Raw genomic sequence first — 17,369 nt, 5'->3', positions numbered from 1 at the left:
TCTGTAAGCTTTTCCAGCAGAGCTTGTAAGTTCCTAGAATGACAGTTTATAATTAAACCTTTAAGAGCTAAAGCTTGTTTAATTTAAACTCTTGTCACCTGAAGGTAAAAAATATCCTTCAGTGATAGATAGTTTTGTGATTAAGACATTGAACTAGGATTTAGGAGATCTTAGTTCAGTTCCTGGCTCTGCCTTTGGCTTCATATGTGACCTTCTGCAAGTCCCTTAGTGTATCTGTGCCTCAGTTTCCCATCAGTAAAATGGAGGTAATACTACTTTAGTCTGTTTTGTCTATATAGATTGAAAGCACTTTGGGGCAGGAATTATTTCTTACTATGTACCTAAAACAGTGGGGCCCCAATCTTGCTTTGGGCTTCCAGATGCCCCCAAAATAAATATAATAATTGTTTTTGACTGAAGTTTAGGTCTAGCAGAGCTCTTAAGATCTACAAGAGGGGAGCCACAAAGCATTATGCACATCAAAGATTAGAGAAATTGATAACTTTTAGTCATCCATAAATCAATCAAAGCAAAACTGTGTTGTCACTAATACATATCCTAAGCAACAGTGTTTTAATTGTGTATTTAAAAAAAAAATGGATAGATACTCAAATGCTGTGGTGCTAGGCATTATGTACATACATAATTAAGCTGTGATATAATTTACCTTAATAATAATTAGTGCTTACATAGTACTTTACGTGTTCACAGTGCTGTCAAAACAAAAGTATCATCACTGTGAAAATAACAGTTTTTCTCATGAATTTCAGGTCACCAAGAAAATAACAACTTCTGTTCGGTAAACATAAATATTGGTCCAGGTGACTGTGAATGGTTTGTTGTTCCTGAAAGCTATTGGGGTGTCCTGAATGACTTCTGTGAAAAGTAAGTTTCATATGCTGTCCTCAGATGTTTTGAGGGCTTCTGTATGTATACCTGACAGATGCAGAAACACCTCACGCATGCTGTCAATGAGGAGGTGAAGGTAATATTTTATAGCTTCTGATGAATCAGAAAAGTCTGTTAAAGTATAAAGGAAAAAACTAGATCTTATTCAGCATTTTAATCAAATAGATGACAATATGCAAAAAACAGCCAACTTTATGATTATCTCAGTTGCCTCAGAATAGTTTGCCCCCGACAGTCAGTACTTAACTTAGATTTATTTCAGGACTTTTAAAAAGAAAAAATAAAGGTGGTCGGGGAGGGAGCATAGATTACATCGGCGGTTTGTAATGGATATGGAGACTTTGACATGCAAGTCCAAGGTTCAAATTCAGACCATATCAGGAGGGCTCAGAAGTTATTACTCCCAGATGGCTGTAGTGGCCTCAGATGTATTTTAAGACCTCAATCCAATTTCCACCTTACAAAACCCTTCATATAATAATTGCCACCACTCTCTTGGATTTTTTCTTATGTACATGAATACTAACTAGCACTCTTACTCAAATGGTGGTCTTTCCATATCCGTTTTAAGGTACATTAGAAGGACGACAGAGAAATATTTATTGCTCCCATACATGATTAATCTGCTCAGTTACTCAACTGAGTATTTTGTGTACATGCAAGTGTTTTTGCAGTTTGTTTTTTTTTAATGGCCATAGTGTCTCACAATCAACAATGAAAATAAATCCATGTTGTGTTGATTCTGCAAATTAGCAAATTTTTAAACTACATTTGGGTTTTCTTATGTGTTCATTATTTGATTGTATGATAGTGATACATTCTTTTCAAAGACCGCACAAAACTGAGCCACTGACAACAACAGAAAAAATGTCACCAACATGACAAACAGCTTGGAACTAGAGTCAGACTATTCTGAAACTGCTAGAGGAAATCAAAAGGTGGAAGGCGAAAAGTCGAAGTAGTTCAAAGAATTTGAGAGATCCTGAATCACTGAAGATAATACAGCGCAGTCCTGGGCCTTACCATCTCACAAATAATGTGGCGTCAGGCTTAAGAGCAGCCTGACAGGCCCAAGGGATCAAAGAGAACAGATAAAAGGGACATGCCCAGCTCAGATCAGCCCTTGCATTTAAAATATATGAAGAAAAAGTCTAAAGACAGCCTTCATGAACAGTTTCAAGTAAGATGTGGAAGAGGATAAAAAAAAAAGCAGTTAGTGATTAAATTATTGATGACTAATAGATCATATGTATTTATTCACTAGAAGAAATGTATATGAGCCAAAACTCTTCAGCTGATCTGACTGCAATTTATAATTAACAGTACAATTATTATATAGCAGTTAGCATATAGATTGTACTGTTGAATTGGTGGGTTGGATAATTAATTCAGTCACCATAGCAACTAAAACCTTGGCCTCTTTACTGAAACTGATAAGAAGAGAGCTAGTGGTGGTGGTCATGTTGAAGATGTGTTCACTAGTCACTATGCCTTGTCTAATCTAGACTTCTTTCCTAAAATTTCCCACCGTTGCTACCATCCAATTGTGGTAGCAATATTGGAGTGCTAGAGTAGAAAAGGCAGCAGCAAGTACTGGCATTTTGAACACCATGTTGTGCAGACCTGCTCTGAGCGGGGATAGATGACATAGTGGTTAAAATGATAGTAGTCATTCTACACTAATATTATGTTGATTGCGACTACCAGTGGAGTTGTATTAGTGATAGCAATACTGGGAAATGTTAAGAAAAAATAGTGTAGCCAAAACCCTGGACAATAAATGGAGGCCATCTGCTCATTTCGCACATGCAGCCAAATTGCTACATACCGATTCAGGACATAATGACCCTACACTGGATTCAAATCAGCCACTTGGAGAAGAAAACATTGGGGTTGGGTTTTTTATTTTTTACCATTTCCTGAGTCATTAATCACTAGTTGGAAGTATTTGTAATAGTGATCACTGTATGCAAGTATTTTGATTAACTTAACTTTATCTTGTTAGTAGGCATAGACCCTTAATTTATCTATTGGGAAATGTGGAAGACTGTTTTTTTCCTATTGTTTCAGAAATAATATGAATTTCTTAATGGGCTCTTGGTGGCCTAACCTGGAAGACTTGTATGAAGCCAATGTCCCAGTTTATAGGTTTATTCAGAGACCTGGGGATTTGGTGTGGATAAATGCTGGCACTGTTCACTGGGTTCAGGCTATTGGCTGGTGCAACAACATTGCTTGGAATGTTGGCCCTCTTACAGGTATGGTGAAATAATATGTATGGTGAGATAGATAATTTGTTCATATTGTACCACATGCATCCCAACTCTCTTGGGCTTTTTGTATTAAGTGACCATATTTTACTAGATAAAACTTGCATAGTCTCTTGAAACTGTTTCAGCACAAACTATATAATGTTAAAACCTGAAATTTTTTCCTCTGAAGGAAGGCTGAAAACACAAGCGTCACAGTCCTTTCACGATTTATTTAGACTAAGCCTCACCACAGTCGCAACTATAAATTTTGGTGTAAAGTCAAACAGAGAAAGGAAATGATTAGATGAACTCACTCTACCTTGCACTCCATTTCTCCTCTCCTCATCCTATTCATACATCTAGGAAAGAGGTTGCAGGGGACTATCCATCCGGTTAGTTTTTTTAAGACCCACGAGTTCTCCTATTTTTAATAATTACAGGCTATTATAAACCAGTATAAAATTCTTGAGTTTTTAAAAAGCTCCAGGAATATTAGCTTTAAGTACAGTCTTTCAGTTTAAAACCAATACAAACATTTGGCTAGATGTTTCAAACCTACAGCTACAAGAAAATTATGTAAAGTCATTAGGGTTCAACCTGGTATAAGCAGAAAAATAGAAAGATAATCTTAGATAATGGGAGGAAACACAGCAGACAAAAGAGGACCAGTAGTTACCTCCAAAAATAGCGATTTTCTTAAATAGTAATGCACACGACAAACTTTATTTTGGTTTAGTGCTATAAGCAGTATCATTCCAAGATCACTTGAATTGACTGGCATTCTCTGAGCAGCAACATACGTTTTGCAACAAGACACTCCTTATATTGCTTAGCATAAATTTAACATGCATAACATACCACAACAAACCTCTCTATATTGTGTAACCTATCTAGAAATTTCATATTGTAAATATGACAGAATTATAATATAGAATTGGATGGAACAAAGGCAACTGCAGAAACTAGCAAATTAGGTTTTTAATCCTAAAATATTTGTTTACTTTTAAAATAAAACCATTTTAAAAACCATTACTTTATTTTAAAACGCTTTTTCAAGTTGTTATTGTGGAATTGTATATGCTGTAATTATTCTAAATATAAGGAACTATTGTGTAAAAATTTACTTTCAAAGCTGTAAAAATTGTAATGGTAACCACTATCGCATACAATATGTAGTTTTCTCCAATTTTACAAAATTCAGGTTTTGAGTATGACCAAGAGATCTTCTTATATCCTTTATTAGCTTATCTGAACGTTTCTGTAACTTTTTCTTATAGCCTGTCAATATAAATTGGCAGTGGAACGGTACGAGTGGAATAAACTGCAGAGCGTCAAGTCAATAGTGCCCATGATTCATCTTTCGTGGAACATGGCGCGAAATATAAAGGTCTCAGATCCAAAGCTTTTTGAAATGATCAAGTAAGTGTATTTTAAAAATTTTTATATCCATTTCCATTTTGACAGTTGACTGTTCTTATTTTGACCGTTGTTAAAACAGAATGAAACGAAGTCACATTTAATATGAAAAGATTGTGAATTAGAACGCCACTTAAAAAACAAGGGTGATCTTTTTTATTTACAGAATAAATAATATCTTCCTAGTGAAATCCATTTTGTTAGATTGTGTTTAGCATTACATGAAATGAATGCTGTTTTGATGTGGTGAATCAGGTATTCAATGTATCTTTTAGGCCTAGATTTCCTGAGATATTTATCGTAACTGTGAACTCCAGAGTGTTTTCAAAAATATTTTAGGTTTCAATCTTGCAACTTGTATGCAGACAGACCTCTGTTGACTCTGATGGGGCCCTTCACGAGCACAAGGGTCTGCCTATATAGAACAACAAGTTGAAAGATTGGGCCTTCTGCTGTCAGTAAACTTCAGACTCAGGGTGAGCATGTTTAATTATTTTTAAAGTTAAACTAAATATTTTAATAGTAAATTTACTTGTTCATTTCCAGTACTCACATTTAACTGATTTATAGCCTATCACCAAGAGTGGCAGGGAAAACACCTTGACAAGCAAGGAGGCAGGGTTTGGAAAGCCTCTTTTTCCCCCCCACCCCTTTCATTTGAAGAGTTCTGCAGCTGATTAAATTGAGTAAATGAGCTGGTAACATTCTGGATTCAAAATTGAACATTTTCAAAAGTATGTTTCCCAGATTCAAGTCACCTTTAACATATCTTTCAAGGCATACAATCCATACAAAAATAAATCATCTGGCATCACTTCCGCCCTCTGAAATCCTGAGAAAGCAGATGAGCATTCCAGCATATTCTACTCCTGAGGGAAATCTGCACCAAGAAATTAAAAATTCTGTGCCAAAAAAGTAAAAATTCTGCACACAGTATTTTAAAATTCTGCAAATTTTATATGTCAATAAATAAATCCAGAGGCTCAGCATGACAGTGGGGAGCATAGGCCATTGGCTGCACAGAGGTGGGAGATCGCTGCTACCACCACCACCCGGGACAGAGACTCGGTGGTGAGACTACTCCGGGCCCTGACACAGCACAAGGGCTGGGCCTGCCCCAGAAATACCCCGGAGCCCTGTCCCTCCACGCCAAGTGCACCAGGTGTGGGCAGGCAGGCTCAGAGGCATAGCAGGATCCAAGTATGGAGGGCCTTAGTGTGGGGAGATACAGGTGTGGGGTGAGAGGGTTCTGTGTGGAGTCTTCTGGGTGCAGGTGGCTCAGTGGGGGGTCTGGGCGCAGGGGCAATGGGACTGGATTGGGGTCCAGTGAAGGTGGTTGGGGCTCAGCAGGGGTGGTCTGGGTGAGTGTGGGGGGGGAATCTGGTGCTGGGGGAGTGGGTCTGAGGTGAGGTCCAGGTGCAGCTGGTTGGGACTCATAAGATGGGGGTCTGGGTGCAGGGAGGCTCATTGGGGTGGTCCAAGCGTGGGGATGGGGCTTCTCGGGGTGGGAGTTCGAGTCCAGGTGACTTGGGGGGGGGGTGGTCTCGGTGCAGGAGGGGAGCTCCAGGCGCAGGGGTGGGGCTCAGCAGGGGGGCTGGGTGTAGGGGGATTCCAGATGCAGTGGGTGAGGCTCGGCAGGGTGAGGTTTCAGGTGTGGGAGCCTCAGTGGGGGGTTCTGGGTGCTGGGGGTGAGGCTTGGCTGTGGTGTCTGGGCATGGGGGCATCCGGGTGCACAGGGGTTGGGTGGACAGGGGAGCAGGAAGTAGGGGGAGGGTGCGGAGCTTCCTGTAGTCAAAGGAGGTTTATGGGGGTGGGTCTGCCCTGGCCATTCCTTGCAGGGGAAGAGGAAGTCCCATCCTGCCCAGCCCAGCTGGGACTAGCAGCTGAGCCCAGCGGAGGATAAGAGCCACTGGCAGGGGTGTCCTCAGCACTGCCCCCTATGGTGATATACCTCTCCAATGGCTGCTCCAGGCACCCAAAATGACACACCTATGCTGCTCGGAAGGGGCGCACGACCACTCTTGCGGCTTCCCTATCAGAAAGTCATTTTTCTGCAGCGAAGCAAAAAAATCTGCAGGGGACGTGCAGTGGCACAGAATCCCCCCAGGAATAATATTCTGTAAGCCAACATATTTGTGATCTTTTGGGTCACTTCAGGCAAGATAGAGGAGAATGAATTTCAGAGTAAATGACTCATCACAAAGAATGACCTGCAGCTCTCATCCTTTTAAGATGAGGGGGCTTATAAATCACCTTGAAGGTGACCTGTAAAAATTGGGTTTAACCCTGCAAAGCAGAGAGAAAATTACACTGTCACACCCCTCTCCTTTAAGAATCTATTAAAAAGAAAAAGGGGAGGGGGAAGTTTCAGGGTATTTTCCTGATTCGTTTTTACATTAGACATTTGTGTTCTGTCTAGACTAGAACACACCCTGATGATTGGAGAACTAACAAAATGGTGACAACACAAATGCAAAGATTGGAAGTTGAGAGAGGAAGGGATTTTTAGTCAGACTGTTTAAGAGTCTAGGTTTTAGGGGGTTGTGAACATCTGTATAGCTTCAGTGACTAACTTTTGGGGTAAAGACGGCCTTTATTAAAAATTCAACATCCTTACCCTTTCAGTTAAGATGCTAGAGGTCACAGTAAGCATCCTTGGGAAGTCCCAGAGATTCTCTAGCAAACCCAGGAAAGACTAAACTTGCTTTTTGTTTGACCAACAGCTTCTGGGAATCTAATTAGATGCCTAAATTGCAAATGTATACTACAAATGAAGAACCCTTTAATCAGATGGGCAGATAAAATATTTTGCCATACTTTGCAGTTGTTTTCCCCAGTCTACCCATTATTTCTTCTGTTTTATCTGGATTAAGCCATCACCCAGCCCACAATTTTTGCTAGACTCTGAGACAAGTGTTTGTTCATACTTATCAGGTTAGTTGAAATGGAGACAGAAAGGTGTGGTCAGCATACAGAACATACTGCAGTCCATATCTCTCCTCTAGTCCTCATTTCGGCCCCATATATAGAGAGAATAGGGGTTCCAACTGGTACTCTCTGAAGACTCATGTGAGTGCCCTTGGGAGAGAAGAGCCATTGTCCAAAACTATCCACTGGACCTACTCAAGGGGAAAGGAATGGGGCCGCCTGAGACTAGCTATGTCCACTCCTGCTAGCTTCTGTGCTATATTGCCAACACTTTATAGTCATTGGTTTCAAATATAGCTCATTGAATATCAGCATGAACAGTTGATCTTGATAAATAATCTCTTCCTAATTATGAATAAATGCAACAGATGCCAGCTCTGTGCCAAATGCAGATTTGTATCCAAATTGACACAGGTCAAGGAAATCCAAGGCATCTAGATAGTCTAAAACATTGCCTCTTCTGGGAGTTAAGTACCAAAATAGGTAGGAAACAGGGTAGAGGAGGAGTTTTTGCTAAAATAAAAAAGTGACTTGTGCTTCTCATTTGAAAAATAAGCAAAAATGTTCTGCAGTGACATATAGGCACTGGCATACCTGGCAGTGAGCACTATTTAAAACTACATGTGAGTAAGGATACCTGTAAATGTTTAGGATGACTGTGCAAGAGAAAGAATTAAAATGTATGCATTTGAAAGAAAGTTTGAGCATCTTAAGACACCACAATAAGCATGCAACCCAGCCTTGTTCTTTTAAATAAAAGCAAACAAAAAGTACTAGAAGCTTATAAAAAAGCAGTGTTCAAAGATCTGAAGGTGGGGCTGGAATTGTTTGGGGAACCAAATAATAATATCCAAAATAAGTTAGATTGCTCTGAGAAAAGATACCCCCATCTCCCAAAAAGCAAAAGAATCCCCAGATGATAACAGCAGAAGTGTCTAAAGGGAATAAGAAAGGTATTTACAAATGTATCGGGCCAAAAGAAAAAGGAAATATTAGAGAATGTGGGGACATGTTAATGAATGAGTAGAGAGACGACAATTCTAAAATGATTGAAATACTCAATAGCTTTATAGGAGGGAAAAAAAGTCATTTGGGATGAAATAAAGAAAATGGGGTTTGTGTAACTAGAAAGCAGTGAAGGGATTATAGAAGCATCAGTAGAAGGATACTTAGAAAATAATGAATATGCCCAAATCAGCAGATCCAGATGATATGCATCCCAGGATATTTACACCAGAGTAGACAGATGACTGAAGGATATATTTATAGAGAACAGCCCTGCAGCAAGGGGATGGACAAGATGCAAACCAAGCTTTGAAAACTTCACCAAATATATAAAGGTTCAGATGCAGACCTCACTGCCCTTCCTCACAGAAGAAATCAGGCTGACATCTCCCTCACAGTGGGTTCACCCTATGTCTGTACTAGACTGTAAGGTCTACCCTTCTTTACCACAAACCTATCCCATACCCTAATAAAGTATACTACTTAGAGCAATGTTTCCCAAATTTTTGAAAGCTGAGCCTGCCTTCAGGAAAGTGAAATTAGTCGTGACTCTCATCAGCCCCACTGTGTTGTTAATTTATACATCTTTCATCTACCCCTTCTCCTTAACAAGTCCTTCAGACATCACACACTTGGGGAAACACTGGTGTAGATCTTCATAATGATACTTACTCTTCTTTCTTACATGCTTTGATTAGCAATGAAATACTTTAAAATGTCAATATTGTTAACCATCATTGGCATCACAGTTTTTAGGCTCTCTAAAAGCTCAAGTAGATATCGCTGCAGCATCTGCTCTTGTTTTGAATGCTTTCTTCACAACTATAACAGCTAGAAAACTTTTTGACAGTGAAATCTTTAGACTCTGAAGAAGAATTGAGGGTAAGGCTTTTAGGCCTGCCTAAAGAACCCATCTAAATATTAGCATGGGAGCACAAAATATTGACACCTTTTTTAATTTCTTTTTAATTCAGGGCATACTTTGTAAGCAGGTAGTGTATCAGACTTTTTTCCTAAATTATTAAACTAATAAATACTACTTTTTTGTGCACTTTCAGTTACAAAAACAGTATAGCCAGCAAATAGAATAGATAGAAAATTAAAAGGTGTCTTTCCAGTCCTCAGATGTCTGATGCTGGACTAATCCCACCTGCTGCTTTCCTATCATTACCCCAAACTGATAAAAATTTAATTGGCTAATCTCAAAGGGCTGATTGCAATGGCATGTTGGAGAGAGCTGGGCTGATTAGGGATTGCACATACCAACAGCCTGCATAGATTTAATGTATTTGATTTTCTGCAGCCAGCAAATTATGAACCCTGCCCCATATGACCCAGAAGTCTCCATTATTCTTAATGGCAATTCAGTTCAAGAACTAAATAGATTAAATAAACTGATACTCTTGTAGAATAAGTATATAATATGATGGCTCTTAATGAGCAAGTGTATAATTGAAAATCCACTTGCATTCTCTCTGAGGTACTCAGTTTAGATTTAAATATTGGTAAATGCCATCTGATGGGCTAAATGACAGTTGACCCATATTTTGGGTGACCAGACATCCTGTTTTTAAAGGGACAGTCCCATATTTAAGCCCTCCTGCAGGTGTCCCAACCTTTTTTTTAAAATGGGCACGTTGTCCCATATTTTCTGTCTCTCTCCCTCCTCACCAGCTGCCCGCCCACCAGCAGTGAGTGGGGGGTGCAGTGGCCAATGATGGGGTTGGGTGTGCAAGGGTGGTGGCGGGGCCAAGTTGCAACATGTGGGGCCCATTGCTCCCCCTGCTGGTCCAAGCACTCAGCTTGCCAACAGCCTGGCTGGCAGGCTCCTTCCTTCCCCCACTGCCTCTGGCTGGACCGGGGCCCAGGAAAGCTCAAGATCCTCCAGCCTGGGGCACTGGCCAGGAGGAGCCGAGCCCTGCACATTCCAAAGCCCCGCACAGTGCTGGCATGGGGAAGCCTTTGCACCCCTCAGCTAAGCTCTGGAGTGGTGTGGGGGGAAGCAATTTCAAGCCTGTTCATGCCCCAACCCTGCAGGCTCCACAGCATCCCCCGGGCAGGGGCTTAGCACCCTCTTCACCCCCCACACCCTCACCCTGGGTCTTGCCCCCATGGAGTGTGGGGCTGCTTCGTCCCCTAGGTCCCCTCCCCTGCTGAGCCGCCTCTCTGGCTGGGTTTGGTGAAGCCCCTGCAGTCAGGATCCCTGTGCCCTGGTGCACGATGCATCCTTGGGGCTTAACCCCTTCCTGTCCATGCTGTATCCTGGGGACAGGAGGCAGCTGGGTTATGTCCATGGCCAGCAGCAGCCTGGAGGTGTTAGCTGCCTTTCGACTGTGCGGGCATGAGGGACAAGCTGCATCCAGCCACTGGGGAGCGGGAATTGGGGGGGTAGAAGAGATGAGCTCTGCAAAGACATGGGCCAGGTCATCACTCCCTCCCCCTTCTCTCCTGCGGCTGGAAGCAGCTCCCTTCCCTTCAGCAATGCCAAAAGGTGGCTGCTGGCCACATTCTGATGTGAACCCTGGCAGAAATCGGGTGAGGGAGCATGTGACCGTGTGTGCCCCCTCCTTTCCCCCCGCCAGTGTGTTGCTTCAGGAAGATGCGTCGCCAGATACCAGGAGATATGTCTGTTTTTAAAATGTTTCATTAAAAAAATGTTATGGTTTTCATATAAATTAATTCCCTGCTCTCCTGCAGCAAAACTTTTCCAGGCGGTTAGCTCTTGTCTTCTCTGACTTGATCATTCCTGCTTTTGTTTGACATAATCCCAGACCTTTTCTTTTCCATTGGATAAAGTTAAGTCACTCGATACTAAAAAAATAATAATAATAATAATATTTGGTTTAAACTTTGTAACACTAATTTGAATGTTTGTGCTATAGCAACTTTAGATTAAAATTTATAATGAAGTAAATTATGCTTTTTTAAAGTGCCACTACATTTAGGGTCTCATTTGAATTTTACTAAGTTTTGATAGTCAAAAACAAAAATAGTGAAAATTAAGGACATGATCCTGCAAATACTTAAGATAGGTACACATAACATTAGCTTTACTTACATGAATATCTCCTTTCATTGAGTTCAATGGGGGATTACTTGTGCTTGAAATTAAGCACGTGTATAAGCATGTCATGCATTGGGGCTAAAATTGTATTTGTATTAAGCATTTCTTATAGTGGCATAAAATCTGTTGCTTCAAAACAAAATTATCTCAGTGTTAGCAATGAAAAGTTATTTAGACTTTAAATACATTATCAAAGTTATTGAAAACTTTTATATTCACAGGCCAAAAAATGTTTAGTTTTTTCAACTTTTGAAAGTTCAGTATGTGAGAAGGTGGTGTCAGTTGCTAATGTAGAATGGGCTTATTTGCAATTTTGACTTCGAGTTTGTGTTGCTCTTGAAGTACAATGCTAACAAGTCCCTGAATTTGGGTGTTGCGGGCGGGGGGGCGAACATAGATGAACATTTTAAGCATGAAACGTCAAAGTCTCAGTGAATAATCTAAAATTTTGCTAACATAAAGAAACAAGTATAAAACATACCTTAGCATTTTAAGACTATAAAATGAAAAGAAAGTAAGGAGCTAGCACTGTGTTTGAACAATATTTTGGGGGGTGGGAAGGGGAAATAAAACTTTTTTCCACTTAGTTTTCCAGCTAGCATTTTTTCTTCCCCTTATGTTTTCCAGTGTCTGTAATGTACGTAACTCCCCTTTGGAGAGGAAAATCAGAGAACTGCTCAAATGCAAGGATATTTGAAAACTGAAAATTATTGTAAATGACATATAAATTTGAAATTTAAAAAAGTCAGGTGACCCATTTTGGCCCACTTATGAGAACACACTTGTAGTTCTCATAATATTGGAAAGCAAAAGGCTGTATTGCTTGACAGGATGAGCTAAAATTCAAATCTGTTTTTTGTCATTTACATACAAATACTGCAAACAATTGTAATACTGCATTCCTTAATGCAGTAAGCATACCAGTGTCTACATTTTCTTCCATTTTTAGATAATTTTTTTCTAGAGAAATCTACAGAAAAATATTTTCTAAAACTAGTGTGGGTATTTTTTCCCCCTCCTAATCTATAATAATTTCTACCAGAACTCAAGTTTCCACACTTTAGGCCACTGGAAGACAATTGTGTTGAAGTGATTTCCTTTTAGGATGTTTGTATAAAATGATGCTTTGGGTCGGCAACATAAAGCTTTGAGTTTCATATATGAAATGTAAGCTGTTTGTTTTAGCCCAGTAAGTCAACCAAACTTCTTGTTGATAATGTTAGATTAAAACAGTTGTATAACTACAGTACACTGAAAGCACAGTATTTCACTGTTTAAGCAAGTTTCATTTGCTCAAATTAAAATGAAATATATGGACTGTGGTGGTGGAGGTTAAGGTTGAATAAATCAACAGATAAAGTTTAGTTTTTGAACTAAACCCAGGGGAAATGTTTGTGTATAATAATTTACTTTTGATTTTTGTGATAGGTATTGCCTGTTGAGAACTCTCAAGCAGTGTCAGACATTGAGGGAAGCTCTAATTGCTGCAGGAAAAGAGATTGTGTGGCATGGGCGAACAAAGGAAGAGCCGGCTCATTACTGTAGCATTTGTGAGGTCAGTAGAAATAAAAAACTTCGCAATTTTAAATTGATCTATTTTTGGGATGTCTTCCATTATTATTACTGCTGTTATTAATTTTGTATTTCTTTATTTGCATTACAGTAGCTCCCACAGTCTGCTAGGTGCTGTAAATAGATATATGTAAGAAGACACAGTGCTATCTCCTAAGCCCTTACAATCTAATCTTTTAGATATGAGCTGTATTTTGCTAAACTCTCTTTTGCAATGGACATATTGTTAGTCATGCAATGTTTTTCCATTATCTGGGATTCTAAAAAAAGGTTCATCCCATCTGTACTGAATTTGATCCGCTGAGCTTCATTTTTAGAATTTTATTGTTTTTCACTGGTCAGAAATAGCCCCAAAGAGAGAGAGGACTTTGGAGTGCACTCTTCACAGAACATGACTGTCTTGCTAGGTATTTTGATTCTCCCTAGTATTTAATATTGTATTATGTTTTTAAAGAACAGGATAGCAATTTTGCTAAAGACCAAATGAAAAGCATCATTTTAGCACTTCTGAAGATCAGGCACTTGTCCCAAGCTGAGAAGCCAAAAAAAGGGGTGCACTGAAAATTAGTAGGCACTTGAAAACATTGGCCTTAATTTCTCTGTTTACCCATCTGCAAAATGTGTATAATGCTTACAGTATGTACCTTACAGGTGTAACCCTCAGATTATGAAACTTTCTTGGTAATATTCGACTGCGCTTTCTTTAGTGCCTTCAGTCAAACATCTTAATCTAGTAGTAGTAGTAGACATGAGTTGGAAGAGTGCCTACCTCTGTGACTGAACCTTGGAGGTGTGAATTTTTCTTGAGCTACTTTGTCTTTTTTCTATGTTCACGTGCAGACAGTCAGAATATAAATCCCAAACCAGCCACACCTTATTTTTTGTAGCTTTCCAAAACCAGATGTCAACACTGATTTGTTTCCTATCACACAGGTGGAAGTCTTTAATCTGCTTTTTGTCACCAGTGAGAGCAATTCTCGAAAGACCTATGTTGTACATTGCCAAGACTGTGCACGAAAGATAAGCGGGAACCTGGAAAATTTTGTGGTGCTAGAACAGTACAAAATGGAGGACATGATGCAAGCCTATGACCAATTTACATTAGTAAGTTATAGTCAATGGGTGCAAAACTACCTTTGTAAAGCTGTTGTATGCTGTCTTGGTACCTATTTGTATATGAATACCTTGGATTTTCTGGTTCAAATGGATTTATAGAATTATATTTTCAGTTTTTACAGAAAAAACATGGAAGCGGCAGAAATGCATGGAAAAGTACAATAATTTACTATAGAGTATATAAATGAGTTTGCAGAGAAAAACGGGTGTTAAAATTCACAAGGATGAAGCTTAAAATTCTAATATAGAGGCTACCTGAAGATCACGTCTGGATCAGATGGAGACAGGGCCACCCATAACTGGGGCGGGGCGGGGAGGTGGCAAAAGGGGCAGTTTGCCCTGGGATCCCATTTGAGTGGGCCTCCAAAATCACCACAGGGCAACTGTGCCAGATTTGAGTGACAGGCATTGCGACTTGGCATATGGGGTCTCAGCGCCATTCAGGTTTGGCTCAGCCACCCCTTCATCATCATGGAGGAGCAGCTGGGCCAAATTTGAGTGAAAGGCATTGTGACATGGCACACAGGGTCACAGTACCACTCAAGTATGGTGCCCGCCATTGATTAGTGTTGGAGACGACTCACCCATCCCAGCTGGGCTCGTATCCAGCCACCGCTGGCATCATTGCACTGGGCCTAAGGCAACCTGCCAGGCTGAAAGTCTGGAGGTAGGAGTGAATTGAGGGGTCTGGGATACTGCTCCCACTGGCAGCCGGACTAGAGCTCTGGGAGAGTTGGAACCAGAAGGTGGCTCACTGGCTGCATGCAGGTTAGAGTCCCACCGTTATCTCCACAGGGATGGCAGTGACCCCACAGGCCTGGGCCCTTTCTTAAACCCACCCCATCCCATTGTGTTAAACTCTTCCATCTCCATGGTAAGTTTTTTGGAATGGTGGAGTCCTCAGTTTCAAACTTTGCCTTGGGCACCCAGAAATCTCTGTGCGCCCTTAGATTGTGAGGGGAGGAATAAAAGTATGAAACTGAGAGACTAGCACCATGTTTAAGAGAAACTTGGACGTTATTTCTAGTAGGAAATCAAAAAACCTGGCTTTCTCTCTGCTTGGCAAGAGAATTCTCTCAAACTATTCTGTTTGGGGCCTCCTTTGCATCTGAGTTATAAAGCAAAAACCCTGCTGTCCATTACCTTTGCCCATTTGTAGGTTTGTTCTGTATGGTGTAGCCTGCTGGTTTGAACTGTGCTATCGCATGATTGTTCATTTGTTCCATATGGTTTTCAGTGTTGCAGGCAAGGTCAGATGTCTTGTCCATAATCAGAGTGAGAGTGGTGCTAAATTGATTCATGATGAACCTTGCATTCACAGGAAAGTAGACAGTGCTTGGATAGAGTGTTCCGAGATGTTGTATTGTAATTGAATATGGCAGTCCAGATATGATTGTGCCTTTTGATTAATTTCCAGCTGCAATTCAGTGTTGGTTTGGGGAAATGTTTTTTCTCTTTACTAGACTTCTGAGACCTGTAAGCTTTTAGCTAAGGTATCATAATCTAAATATCCAGTGCATTCTTAGTGCAGGACCCTCTACTCTGGAATTTACTCCCTCCGTTGATGTAACAGAGCTCAACGTTATTGGCTTTTAGTTCACATGTAAAAGACCCAAAATCATTGTTTGTGAAGCACTCAGATACTGAAGTGATTGTTACAGAAAAGTCTATAAATATCTGTTCTCCCAGACTTCTTCTAAGATGAGCCGGAAGGCTTGTATAGGAAAGAGTTCTGTTGTCTAATTTTTAGCATGTTCATCTAGATAATTGTTGTGATTGATGATTTAAAATAATTGTACTTGTGCCTAGAGAGTGTTAATGTAAAATATTAATCAAATGCAAATTGTACTTGAATATGCAAAAAAAAAATCACAAATGTAGTCTTAGAAAAATCCTGAAATATAAAACCAATAATGTTAATTTGTCCCTTAAACTTTATACATATTGTTTACATGGATCTTTACTGAATAATTGCATTTTGCCCATTATAGAAAAAGTAATTTATTTTTTCTTTCCAGGCTCCTCCATTGCCATCCTCCTCATCTTGACATTTTTCCATGGACATTAAATGAAAACTTTTCTGATATTCAGGAAGTGACCCAGTTCTGCACCACTGATTTTTTTTGTAGCTATCCTGTAAGGCTGCTGGCTTGAAAGCTGTGTCTATGCAACCTTCCAAGTGCGGAGTGTCAACCAACTGGACAGGAGAGAGCACTGCCTCCTATTCCAGAACTCAAAATAAATAAAGCTCATCCAGCTGTAGTTCAAAAAAAATAATAATAATTCCATGTTTTGTATATATCTGACAAAACTGGCAACATTATACAGACTACTGACTTGAAGACCACCTCTTTTGTATTTCTCTGTTTCTGGGCTGATGAATTATTTTCATCCATTTTTCCCCTTCAGAATTTCCCTTGGAAAAAGTACTAGCTTAGCTGGTCATTTCTTTGTAAGGTAGTTAGAAATTTTAAGTCTTTCTTTGGGCAACTTTTTTTTTTTTTATGTGAAAAGTTAGGTGATATAAATTTTTTACTGCTTTTATGTTTTTCTGTCTTGTTTTGAAACCATGACGGTTACACTTTTGGTTCCTAAAATAAAATTTAAAAAAATTAACAGCCAAGTCACAAAGATAAATGGGTTGCACATAGACTAAGGAATAAACTTCAGATTTGTGATTTTTGTTTCTAATCTTGATGTAAATTTACACTATTTATAAATACATATTTATTGCTTGAAAATATTTGTGAATGGAATGCTGTTATTTTTTCCAGATTACCTGCCATTGAAATTTTAAGGAGTGCTGTAATTTCAAACACTACTCCTATTACATTTTCTATATGTAAATAAAACTGCTTAGCATTGTACAGAAACTTTTATTAAAATTGTTTAATGTTTAAAGTTTTTCTATTGTTTGAGTTTTAAAAAAGATTTTATGTACAGTGCCTAGGTTTTGTTCATTTTTGGACTCTGATTATATATATTTTATATATACTCGTGTGTGTGTGTGTATATATAATATATATAGAATCTGAATATAAATATATGTATAAAAATTTAGAGCCTAAATTTCTCTCATTTTAAGTTTTACAAATATGGTAGATATG

General features: G+C 39.4%; 1 protein-coding gene across 13 annotated transcripts in view; it reads left to right on the top strand.

Annotated features, from left to right (window-relative positions):
• Nucleotides 1-17,163, top strand: part of KDM6A (lysine demethylase 6A) — a 294,383-nt gene extending 277,220 nt beyond the window's left edge. For all 13 annotated transcript variants that reach the window (XM_005301785.5, XM_024107564.3, XM_065578489.1 and 10 more), the window contains 6 exons: nt 771-885; nt 2,980-3,167; nt 4,439-4,580; nt 13,003-13,129; nt 14,080-14,250; nt 16,281-17,163. In XM_005301785.5, the coding sequence (XP_005301842.1) occupies nt 771-885; nt 2,980-3,167; nt 4,439-4,580; nt 13,003-13,129; nt 14,080-14,250; nt 16,281-16,310 (773 nt within the window). In that variant the 3' untranslated portion in view covers nt 16,311-17,163. The remainder of the gene's footprint in view (nt 1-770; nt 886-2,979; nt 3,168-4,438; nt 4,581-13,002; nt 13,130-14,079; nt 14,251-16,280) is intronic.
• The last annotated feature ends 206 nt before the right edge of the window (nt 17,164-17,369 follow it).

This window comes from Chrysemys picta, chromosome 1 (genome assembly GCF_011386835.1).
Source record: "Chrysemys picta bellii isolate R12L10 chromosome 1, ASM1138683v2, whole genome shotgun sequence".
Classification (NCBI taxonomy): Eukaryota; Metazoa; Chordata; order Testudines; family Emydidae; genus Chrysemys; species Chrysemys picta.
The sequence above is the reverse complement of the archived record's forward strand: the minus strand, read 5'-3'. Positions and strand labels throughout refer to the sequence as shown.